The sequence below is a fragment of the Cryptomeria japonica genome, chromosome 5 (assembly GCF_030272615.1).
Source record: "Cryptomeria japonica chromosome 5, Sugi_1.0, whole genome shotgun sequence".
Taxonomy (NCBI): Eukaryota; Viridiplantae; Streptophyta; class Pinopsida; order Cupressales; family Cupressaceae; genus Cryptomeria; species Cryptomeria japonica.
This window is the reverse complement of record NC_081409.1, coordinates 315,307,775-315,320,636: the sequence shown is the minus strand read 5'-3', so window position 1 is coordinate 315,320,636 and position 12,862 is coordinate 315,307,775. Positions and strand designations below refer to the sequence as shown.

The following is a 12,862-nucleotide window of genomic DNA, read 5'->3' as shown; positions in this document are numbered from 1 at the left end:
TTGATCCCAATCCTAACTATAATTCTAAATCTAGAATTGAACCAAATGAAATCCTAAATCTAACACTGTACCAATCCAAAATATATAACTATACAACAATATATAATTTAAAATTAATTTATGTCATGTCTTCCAATTCACGTTGCGACTGTTACTAGCTTATTTATATTTAAAAATATATATAGAAGAAGCTGAGACCTATCCTTCTCGAGGTGCCTATTGCACTTTAATGTTGATAAATTAATAAAAAATAGGTGCCTCTAGAAAGATATCTCTCGGCTTATTCTATATATATTATTAAATATATATAAGCTAGTTTTATTAATTGTTCTAATAATACAAGCTTATGAATGCTAACTATATCTTCTAGTTATAATGTTCACTTTTTAATAGAATAATTGATATGCAAAATGACAATGCACAACACAAATGACATATCAATAATTAAATAAGCATAAAAAATTCATAAATAATTTCTTGCCAAATATTCTCATTTAATTGATCTTATACACGAATATACTCTAATCTCTTTAAAAAATAGCTGAATTTGATATTTCATTGTTAACAACATAACATAAATAATTGTAATCAATCTTTTTCTTTCCCATGTTCACTCGAATAAATAATACAAAGAAAACGAAATGCTAAAGAAAATGCCAATACAATTTATTTGTAAAACTAACAAAGTATATTCAATAATATAAAAGTGGTTCAAGTAAATTAAATAGTATTATCTCACTACATCAAAACAACTGTGAAAATTAAATAGAAATCCAAGGTCATCCCTTCAAAAATAGATATATGTTTTGACGGCTACATATCATCCTTGTCTAATAATTCCTTATACATGCTTCTTAGGTATTATCACATCAACATAATTAGTTGCCCTTGGCATGAAGTTTGATTGGTAAATCCTTACTAGGTGTTGGCATAGGATCACAAATTATTTTTTCATCGAGATATATGAGAGACCATTTATATTTAGTTACTAAATGGTGTAAGAATATAATTGTTTCTATCTTTGCAAAATCATAACCCGGACAAATTCTGGGACCTGCACCAAATGGTATAAAAGTATATGGTGGAAGTTGATCGTCAAAATGAGTAGGATCAAAGTTGTATGGCTCTTTGAAAGCTTCCTCGTCCCAATGGGTGATACCAGTTGTCCAGAACAACTATTCAATTTTGACACAGAGAAAATGTACTTTAAAGTTAAAAATATGGTTAATATAAACTTATCAAATTGAAAACCGTATAAAATAATGTAGAAACTAATCACAAACTCAACATACTTTGCCAATTTCTACTTCATAGACTTAACAAGAACTTACTCTCTTAAAGAACTCATTCTCTTAAAGAATAACTTGTATAGAATTCTATTCAAATTTATATAAATCGATAACAAAATTACGTTCTAATAATAAGTTTTTGTTTCCTTGCTAATTTTTTAAAATAAATTATATATTCTAAACACCCAAAAATAACCATTCTTTCGTTGTGTAATATTATTTGAAAAATAGTATCAATCTAATAAAATCTAATAATCAATCATTTTGTTTTCTTAGTTATGATGGATTAGAGAGTGATTCAAAATTTGTTACTATTAACTAAATTCACAGTTTATTTCTAAAAACCTCTAAATAGATAAACTTGATTTTTTTAAATTCAATTTTATACTATTACACCCTTTTTTAACAATTTTCATTAGTTTACTTCTCTTTATTCACATATTAAAAACATACCTGCCATCCTTTAGGAATTGTATAGCCTCCATATTCTACATCTTGAATAGCTCTCCTGAATCCACCAACTACAGGAGGGATGAAACGCAATATTTCTTGAGCGACCTTCCATGTATACTTCATTTTCTGGATATCTTTCCATTGAAGAGGTTCATTTGGTTGCTTCCCTGATAGAACCTCCATTTGCTCTGTAACACAATGGAGAACAATAATTTATAACTGTTTGAAGTCAGATTAAACCACTGAATTTGAAGAAACAGGCAAATCATTCAATCGAATCTAAAAACAATAACATAAATACTGAATCTGAAGAAACAGTCTAATCACACAATCGAATTCAGAAATAATAACATAAACACTGAATTTAAAGAAACAATCTAATCAAAAAATCGAATCTAAAAACAATAACATAAACAATAAATTTGAAAAAATAATCAAATCACACAAATGAATCTAGAAACAATATCATAAACACGGAATTTCAATAAGTATCAAGAAGAATTGTTAAAAACCAACCTTGAAGAATGCTGTGGTATACTGAGGGGTTTAATGCCAACATTCTGACAAGGTGGGTAAAAAGAACAGTAGTAGTGTCATGGCCTGCCAACATGATCAAGATCATGTTATCTATGATCTCATCTTCAGTCAGGGGCATATTTTTATCATCCTCCATACTTAGCAAGCATGATATTAAGTCCTGGCTGGGAGAGGCTTTTCCTTGTTGCAGCTCTCTCCTCCTGGCTTCCAGAAAAACTGATAAACGCTTATATAATCTAGATCTAGCCTTTAAGCTTCCATGAAAATTTGTTCCAGGCAAATTCAGGGGAATAGACCACACACCCTTTATAAGATTAGAGATATCATTTCCTAGAACCTTTCTCTCATTTTCATCCTTTAGACAAAAGAGCAGATCACAGGCAACATGGAATGTAAGCTGCTTCATCAAGGGGGCCACTGTAATATTCTCTTTTCCTTGCCAATACTCAGCAAAATGTTGCAGTATAACTGACTCCATTATTCCCAGGAACTTCTGCAAGACTTCAGGCTTCATGAATGACATGATGGCTCCTCTCATCCTTTTGTGATCATCTACAGGCAGATCAAGCAAGTTTTTAGGCCCAAGAAGCCTGCTGACACTGGAAGTCTGCTTGTTAGTTATGATTTTGTAATCATTGTTAAAGATGAAGCGGTTGCCTGCTTGGCCTGTGAGGACAATTGTGGGGCGCCCCATTAATGAGGTTTTGAAGACATGGCCATATTTTGACACCTTGCTCTGTACCCACTCCTTGGATTTGTTAGCTCTGTGTGCTCTCATGAATTGCAGGGTTTCCCCTATTAATGGAAGCCCTAATTTTCCGGGAGGAAGATTTTTGCCTCTTCCCCTGTTCTGAATCTTGACTGCCAAGAGAACAAGTAAAGAAGCAAGTGAAACAGTCCATAAGAGGAGAATCAGTTCACTGGTAAAGTGCTGAGAATCCATGAAAGCCTTGGCAAACTCCATTATTAAGGCCAATGGATTTGATATGCAGGGGAAAAGAACTTATGTAACTCCATTGGAGTAATGCTTTCATGGACAAATCGGTAATGACGTTTGACATTTAACGGAAGATTCTGTTGAGCCGAATGCTTTCCTCGACAAATGGGGAGTGACTTGTCGTTTGCAGATGGGAATATTCTTGTGAGCTGATGCATTTGGTACCGCTTGTCGTAGTACTTATGGCTTATGTTCTTGAGTTTTTTCTGTTTAGGGTTTGCTTTTTCAAAATTTATGGCTGATGTTCTTGAGTTTTTCTATTTAGGGTTTGCTTTTTCAGTTGATTCAGTTTTATATTTGTAAATGTAGAAAAAAATCATGTTTTCAAAGTTGAAAATTAAGTATATAAAATGATCGTCTATGACATTTATTTATAAAAATGTTTAAATAATATAATGACAGAGTATATGGGGATATGGGGATGATCCCGCAACGTGACGACAAGTCACAAGTTCTATTGATAAGGCATGAGTTCAAAATTCGTGCCTTCCATCCTGCAGGCACCCCCGACAAGGTACATGCTAGCAGCATGGAGACACAAAAGATGACATGGAGTGATAAGGTGGAGATGCACTCAAAACTGTCACCATGGAGTGATAAGGTGGAGATGCACTCAAAAGCATTAATGGCTTTGACGGCTTCGACCCCTTAAAAAAAAAAAAAGAAAGACAAAGACTATATCTAATATTTGTGAAATTAATGTAATTAAAATATAAATATTTGCATTCACCTTTAGATGAATTAAATATTTTTGCATAGATTTACTATTGCATTTTTTTGTCCTTACCAAATTCCAACGTGTTTATGCAAGGCAACTTTATTAGACTTAATACTTTCTTCATCCTTTGTTTGTCTCTTAATATGATAACTAATTCCAAACAAGAAAAATGGTGAAGGCTTTAATTTAAGGGTTTATTTCTTTCTACAAGCTTGACTTTTTTTCTCTATTATAGGTAAAGATACTTGTGTAATCATGTTTTGACATTCGTTTGCTTTATATACATGGGTAGTGGTGGATATGCTATAATAGTGAGGAAGTTCTCATGGTGTTTGTCTTTTCTTTTTGGTCCTAAATTAAATATTTTTGCATACAATTCCTATTGTATTCTTTTGTGCTTACCAAATTCCAGCATGTTTATGCAAGGCACCTTTATTAGGCTTATACTTTCTTTGTCCTTTTTGTGTTGCCTTATTAATATGATAACTAATTCCAAAAAAAAAAAAAGGCGAAGGCTTTAATTTAAGGGTTTATTTCTTTCTAGGAGCTCGACTATTTTCCCCTTTTCTTTTAAAGATCTCTATCATAGGTAAGGATACTTGTGCAAACATGTTTTTATATTTGTTTGCTCTGTATACATGGGTTGGTGGTGGATATGTTCTAATAGTGAGGAAGTCTCAAGGGTATTTTACTTTTTCTTTAGTTTTGTAAATCGTAAAGGTGATACCAATTTGATAATGGATAACAAAGAGATTGTATGTGTGATTGGAGTGAATGGATTTATTGAGTCATGGGTAGTTTCTAAATTCTCATGTGGGAGATTGCATTAGACAAGCTATTGTTTACAATTTGGTTATAATTTTTAGATTTGCAATCACAACTCTTAGATTTCCTTTTAGACAAATAAAAATTGGCTCTTGAGTTGTAGCATTGATTGAGATTTTTGATGAAATATGTTTACGACACGAGAAAGAGACCAAGCACTTGGAATCCATGGAAGGAATCAAGGAGAGGCTAAAATTGTTTCAGGTTGATATGCTAGATTACAATTCATTTAACATATCATTGCACTGGGGATGAGGTTAAGGATCCATTTAAGTGTGTTTCAACTTTTAGATTGCTTCTTGCATGAGTCCATCAATTCAACATTTTTTCATTTAGGATTGAAGTTATGTTTGAGGATTGAGATTTTGACTACAATTTTAGTGTTGGTGATACATGAATGATATTTTTATATCATTGCAAACTCACCTTTTGGATCCTAATATCTAAGGTATTATGAATATCTTGCAAGTTGTCCACAAAGTAAAATTAAAGTGTGTAGTCTTAACCTTAACACTCTCTATAATCACTTCTAGTCGAAATTGGTATGCTAATATGCCTAGGGATGAGAAGTATTGGATTGATCTTGATTAGTATGAAAAATAAAGCGAGGAATCACCCTTAGTATTTTTTGTAGTGATTTTTTTTAGTGTTTGGTAGTTAGCCATAGTGATTGATGAGAATGACTAAGCTATTGTATATTTGGTATCTTGCATAAAGAACACTTGTTAAAAAAATAGCTTTCCCAATTTTGCCAAGGAGAATAATTTGGAAGTGGTCATCATCAAGCTAGATACCATGATGGGACCTATTTTTGCTCTAGCTATCAATGTTGGTTGGATTGGTAGAGTGTAGTGGATGCTTCTTGTCAATGAATTATATCCTTCCCTCCAAACCCCCAAATTGGGTTGGACTATTCCTCTCATTCCTTGATTGGGGTAGACAAATCTTGGATCTAGTCTATTTGTCTACCTCTTGGTAAGCTTAGTAAGGCTATGTTTGTTCAAATTATTTAAGGTGCATGCTTTATTTTATTCCTTTGTGATTATCTCATCAAGATTTTACTTTGGGTTTCTAAAATTTTCTAGTATTTTGAATTCTTTGTCAAAATTATGAACATACCTACATGTTGTCTCTCACTAGTTATGAATCAATTAGCATGTTATTGGACTAATATGCTTGATGACTCATATCAACTTTGAACTTCTTTATATGTACATTATAATGTTTGATTCATACTAACAAAATATAATATTTTCAGCTCTCTTGCTTTATGTTTAGTGATTAAGTCACAAATTGGAGAAGGATTTTTATATAATGTTTAAAATAGAGAGTTTCTTTATCTCTTTCTAATTATAGTAGTACAACTTCTATACATATTATATTCTATCAAGTTGTAAAAAATATAAAAGGATTTGAGACAGTTGGTTTTAATATAATAATATAAATAGGAAATATGTTAATATTATAAGCAATGGTGTTCTATTTCGGGTAAAAGCACAAAATTGTGTCATGTTTCAAGCCAACTTACCAGTACAAGTGAATTTAAGTAATTCTAACTAAAAAATAATTTGTCATTTGCGTATGGTCTATAGAGATTCATTATAGCTAACTTATATATGGGCCACAACTTTTCCAATTGGAATTGTCCACTAAATGTATATTTTATACCACTTTGGGTCTAATTACCAATTTTATTTTATTTTTTGAAAAACTCAATGTTTCAACAACTCCTACTTTTATGAATAATATTTTTTTGAAATGTAAAAATACCCTTTTATAGATCTATAAGGGAATTTTCAAACATATATATCTTTTAATATTTTAATAAGTATTATATTTTATATTTTATTTTTATTGAAAGTAGGTCAACAACATGAAAATATAAGGTTGATTATCTTGTAAAGGAAAAATAGTAAATTTTATTAAATTTTTTTGAAAAAAATAAAGCACTAGAGAAAAGAGTCTATGTCAAGATGATATACTTTTTTCCTAATTTGGATAAATAATCAAGAAAAAAAGGTGACGCCAAATAGAAAGAGTTATATTACAGTACACAACTTTTCAAATTTATTGAAAAATATATATACATAAAAAATAGTTAAAAATATATTTTTGCGCTAAAGTTTCAAGTTATAAATATAACAAAAAAAATTGAAGAAAAATAGGTAAAATTTACTATATAAAGTGTGATGAGGGGAGCTTCGGCCTCCCCTCGAGGACAATGAGAATTATTTCTTGGAATGTATTGCCCCTAACAAGAGACACTTAAGTCCCAGATGGACTTAATTAAGTGTGATATTTTTATGTTGCAAGAAACAAAGTTGTCAAAGGAGTTTGCTGATTTGGTTTTTTCATCTTAGAGAAGGTGGAATTTTCTTTCTTCTCCGGCTTGTGGTGCTTCAGGAGGTTTGGCGCTGCTTTGGAATAATTATAATATTGAGGTACAATTAGTGGCATCTGCTACAAATTGGATGTTGGCTTTAGTTATAAGCAAGCTTTCGAAGGTTAAATTCTGGCTTTTTAACATTTATGCTCCATCAAGAATTCAAGGGAAGAGTAAGTTATGGGGTGAATTAAAGAGGATTTCTTCTCCCTTAAAACATGGTTCCTTTATTATCTTTGGGGGTGATTTTAATGCTATCACTGATTTAGATGAGAAAAGAGGAGGTGTTTTCCCTAATAAAAGGATTATGGATGACTTTGGGGATTTCATTTCTGATATGAGCCTTTTTTATTGTAAGTCTTAGAATGGGGTTTTCACGTGGACAAACATGAGAAGATATTTTTCTCAAATTGCTGAGAGATTAGATTGGTTTTTGTTATCTAAGAATTGGATTGATTCAGATTTTGAACTCTTTTCCTCTATTCTATCGGTCTCGGGTTCTGATCATTTTCCAATTTCCCTTTCAATTATTGAGGATGAGACTTCTTTTAAGTCTCCATTTAAATTTGAGCCCATGTGGTTTAGGGATTCTTCCTTTTTGCCTCTGCTTATGAAATGGTGGAATTCTGCTACTTTTTGTTCTGGGTCCCGTATGTTTCAGATTGCTAAGAAGTTAAGTTATTTGAAATTGAATATTAGGGAATAGAATATCTCATATTTTAAGAATATTTTTTAGGAGAAACAAAGGATTCAAGATATGATTGAGTGTCTTAATACTCATGTGCATCAACATGGTATGGTGCCACAAGTTTTGATGAATTGAAGTCACTAAAATTATAGCTTGAGGAGGTGTTAGCTAGAGAGGAAATCTATTGGAGATAAAAATCTAGAGAGTTATGGCTTTCAGATGGTGACAGGAACACAAATTTTTTTCATTCTTCAACTAATATTAAAAGATGTAAGAATAGAATATCTTGTATTCAGTGTCAGAATGGGAATTTAATGATAGAGCCAGAGGACATTGCTTCAGAGGCAGTTAGGTTTTTTAAGTCATTATTATCTTCAGAAAATGGAAATCTCAGCAATGATATTATATCTAATATTCCTCCTTTAGTGTCTTTGGAAGACAATAAGATGTTGATGTCTCCCTTTTCCTTAGAAGAAGTTAAGAGTGTTGTCTTTGCAATGAGTCCAGATAAAGCTCCAGGACCAAATGGTTTTACTTTTTTATTTTTTTAGAAATGTTGGGATTCTGTGGGAAATGATTTTTTATTAGCTCTCGAGGAAGCTAGGAGAAATAGGTCTATTTTAAAAGAACTTAATACTACAATGATTTCAATTATTCCTAAAAAAGAGGATACTATTACTTCTGCAGACTTCTGCCCCATTGCTTTATGTAACACTTTGTATAAGATATTTACGAAGGCAATTTCCCTTAGGTTGGCAAAAATTCTACCTAGGATCATTTCATTGGAGCAAGGTGGTTTTGTTCCCGGAAGGGAGACGATAGAGGGTGCAATTGTAGCACATGAGGTGTTGCATTCTATTTCCACCAAAAGAACCCCGACCATGATACTTTTACTAGACATGTTGAAGGCTTATGATAGAGTAGAATGGGGGGCTTTATGTGCTGTTCTTGAGAAGTTAGGTTTTTCCAAGGCCTAGGTCAAATGGATTCGTGCATGTATTTCTTCTGCAAGATTCTCGGTTTTAATTAATGGTTCTCCTTGTGGTTTTTTCACTTCCTCTAGGGGTTTGAGATAGGGAGATCCCCTTTCTCCCTTTTTGTTTATTCTCCTAGCTAAAACCTTTAGTTGGACTATTAGAGCTGCTAAAGTGGGGGGGCTTTGGAAAGGTATAAGGATTCAGAATATTCCCCAAAGTATTTTTCATTGTCTCTTTGTAGATGATACTCTGTTATTTGGACATGCTTCGTTAGTAGAGGCAAAAGTGATTAAAGGAATAATACAAAATTATGCATCGTTTTCTGGTTAGAAAGTGAATGGTGATAAATCAAAGATTTTTTTCCTTAATACATTACAACTAGTTCAGCATAGGTTGCAATCCTTTTGGGGATTTGAGACTGAAAATTTTCCATGTACTTACCTTGGGATTCCTTTCTTTATTAAACAGGATAAGATTGGTTTTTGGGATAAGATTATTTCGGTCATTTCTAAAAGAATTCTCTCATGGAATCATAGATGGTTAACTTTGGCGGGTAAAATTGTTCTCATCAAGTCTGTTTTGAATGTTCTCATGTCTGTTTTGAAGTCTCCAAAAGCAGCTATTGTTAGTTTATAGGATACTCTTAGAGATTTTCTTTGGAACAATAATAAAGATGGCAAGAAGAAACTCCCTTTAGTTGCATGGGATAAGGTATGTTTGCCTAAGGAACTTGGGGGAATAGGAATTCGGAGTCTGGAAAATCAGAATTTAGCCTTAGGTGCTAAGTTGGTTTGGAAATTATATGACAAGCCTAGCTCCTTATGGGCACAAATTATGTTTGCCAAATATTTAAATAATGGACCAAGAGAGTACATTTTTAAAGTCTCAAATTTGCCTTCAGGTTCTGCTATTTGGAATTTCCTTTGTAAATGTAGATCGGTTATTTTGCCTCATCTCTCATGGATTGTTCATAATGGTAGAAAGGTCAAATTTTGGGATGAAGTATGGAATGGACACACAACTTTGGTGAATATTAGGGATTGGTCTCCTCTGATCACTGTTCTTTCCTCCCTTTGGGGTGTTTTTGTAGCAGATTATTTTGAAATTGTGACTAGTGGACCCCTTAAGCTAGCTAGATGGAAGTCGATTGATTTCTTAGATGTTGATCAAAGCATGAAATTAGATTTTGAGAAGATTTTGGGGGATAGAATTGTATTTCTTTCTGATTCTGAGGATGAACTTATTTGGACAAAGAATATTTCTAGTAAGGACACTGTTAAAGATGGTTACAACTCTCTTATGGTTGCTAAAGATTTATCATCTTAGCCTTATAAGTTGTTTTGGAATTCAGCTTGTCTTCCTAAAGATGGAGCTTTTGCTTGGTTGGCAGTTCAAGACAGAGTCCTTACAGGTATGAAACTAGACAGGCTTGGTATTACTATTGTTTTCCCTTGTGTCCTTTGTAACAAAAATTTGGAATCTTCTTCACACCTGTTCCTACATTGTGATTATGCTTATGAATGTTGGTAGTGGTTGTTTGACAAGTTAAATATATCCTCTGTTATTGGTAAGGATCTCATTTCCCATTTTAGATCTTGGCCCTTTATGTTTGCCTCATCTTTTTATGCCTGTCTTTGGATCATATCTCCATCTATTGTGATTTGGAATGTTTGGCTAGAGAGAAACAACATGATATTTAAAAAAACAAGGTCTCCTGTGTCTGAGGTTCTATTAAAAATTGAGTCTTCAATCTCTGAGGTTGCTTTGTCGTTTATTTATAAGAATTTGGAAAATCTTACTTCTTTTTCGCACTAGGATAGTAGAGTTACTAGAGTTTGGAAGATGTTGTCAATTTTACCCTCTCATGGTTCAATTTTAAAAAAGAATAATGCAATAGGTAAGAGATGCTCTGCTAGATGTAAACCTCCTCCATAGGGGCACTTTAAACTGAATTTTGATGGGGCCTCTCATGGTAACCCTGGGCCGGCTGGGGTAGGTATGGTAATTTATGATCACAATGCAAATTTTATTCGAGCTAAGTGTCATTCTATTGGTTTTAAAACTAACAATTATACGGAATTTCATGCTTTGTCTTTTGGATTAGATATGGCAATCTCTTTGGGAATTAAGGACTTAATAATTGAAGGTGATTCTATGGTGATTATTCAATGTGTTATGAAAAAGAAATCGAATTGTTGGAATTTGCAGTATATACTTGATCCCATTTTACAAAAATTAGAATTGTTTGAATCTTTCTTGGTATCCCATTGTTACAGAGAAGTTAATAAGATTGCGGATTATTTGTCAAATTTAGCCATTGATAGCAATGCTAATCAGCGAGAGGTGGGTTTTGAGGAAATTCCTTCTAGGGTATGGGAAGGTTTGCAACAATAGTTATATGATTTTCTTGAGTAATGTTGATGTAAAATTTTATGATGATAATTATTCCCGCTTTCCCCTTTCATTTCAAGTATTCATGTTTGTTGTCTGGAGGAGAGTTTGAGCTCATGGTATTTGATACAATAGTGTTTTTCCAAAGGTTTTTTGATATTATTTTTTGGCAGCAAGGTTTTTGGCTCATGGGATTTGGCACAGGGCTTTGGACAATTTTGTCTTCTTCCATTGATAGCAGCTATGGAGTCTACATTTGAAAATTATCCGATGGTTTTTTTTGGCAAATTGTCATATGGGCTCTATGCAAAACTGATATTATATGTTTTGTGACCGCATTTTGTATGTGGTTTTGGGTGGGGTGCATAAATTGGTCCGTTAGATACTATAGGTTTATTTTATGAGCTGTGACCAAAGGTTTTCTTCCCAGGGTTCTTTCCTCTGGTATGCTCTTTGAATCTTGTGTAAAAAATTAAAAAATATTAATAAAAAAGTTTAGTGGAATAATCCACTTTTATTGAAAAAAAATATACATTTTATTAGTTTACATCATTTAAAAATTCAAAATATATATTTCACTTTCTATTGATTCAATTTAAAAAGTTGAATTACATTGGTCATTTCCTTAATAAAAGTGTGACACAACTTTGTGCTTTTACCCTTTCATCCACTATACATAATATGAATAGATAAGGTATTATATTTGAATGATGGATGGAAGATGGGGCGAATATGTGAATGACATATTATAATCTTGTTCTTAATAAGCTTATATTGAAGTAATGTGGTTGAATGGGAAAAAATGATACTTGCAAAGATAACAAAAGGTAGTATGGATGGAGAAAGTAAAAAGTAGGCGAAGAAGAATAAAGCATGCCCATAACTCATAATAAACTATGCCTATTTTGAATTTGGTTCACTACTATATTATCTATTCAAACTTATATATTGATTTGAATGAAAATGTAACATCTAAGATCAATTTTATGGCTATATTATCTTATTTATATTCGCACTTAATAGTACAAAGAAGCAATTTTAAGTTCTTTTATTATCAATATTACAAAGTAACCACAAAAACAATTAATAAAGAGGTTCTATGAGGAGTAGATAAGAATGGTTTAGCAATGAAACTACTAAGTGAAGCAAATTTAGTTCCAAATGAACTTATTATTCACAATAAAGAGATGAGACAAAGTGGTAATTAAATGGCTAATGGCAGAAAAAGGTTAAACTTCAAATTGAATGTAAAAACCTAAAGGTAGGATTTTGATTTATTGATTATGCACTTTTATTTACTTTTCAATCTAGAGGATAGATTTAGTAAGCAATCAGTACTATTTATGCAACACTAGTTATTTTTGAAGATTTAGATTTTTAATTTTGTGTTTAAGCAAACACACTTGAAAAAGAGAAATTACACTTGCTAGAAAATAAATTGTGAAATTGAAAAATCTATACATAGATGAAAGTTTCTCACTTAATGAAATTAAAAGGTACACAAATAATTGAAATGCACACAAGTGATTAAAATTACGCATCCATATTTAAATTGTAAATAAAAATAACTATGAAGAAGAATTAAAGGGATTCTTCTTTGAAAG

At 32.1% G+C, this 12,862-nt stretch overlaps 1 protein-coding gene across 1 annotated transcript; it reads right to left on the bottom strand.

Annotated features, from left to right (window-relative positions):
* Positions 1-755: 755 nt before the first annotated feature.
* Positions 756-3,446, bottom strand: LOC131062808 (cytochrome P450 716B2). The gene is made up of 3 exons (XM_057996555.2): positions 2,259-3,446; positions 1,743-1,930; positions 756-1,175 (listed from the first exon to the last, which is right to left on the bottom strand). The coding sequence occupies exons 1-3, from the start codon at positions 3,241-3,243 to the stop codon at positions 879-881; spliced, it is 1,470 nt and encodes a 489-aa protein (XP_057852538.2). The 5' UTR covers positions 3,244-3,446; the 3' UTR covers positions 756-878.
* Between the last annotated feature and the right edge of the window lie 9,416 nt (positions 3,447-12,862).

Bases quoted from the DNA above. Each gene is read 5' to 3' on its own strand.
- LOC131062808 (XM_057996555.2), bottom strand. From the start codon at position 3,243: ATGGAGTTTGCCAAGGCTTTCATGGATTCTCAGCACTTTACCAGTGAA. The intron at 1,931-2,258 runs GTTGGTTTTTAA...ATTGTGTTACAG, and splicing joins ATACCACAGCATTCTTCAAG to AGCAAATGGAGGTTCTATCA. The intron at 1,176-1,742 runs GTATGTTTTTAA...AAAATTGAATAG, and splicing joins CAATTCCTAAAGGATGGCAG to TTGTTCTGGACAACTGGTAT.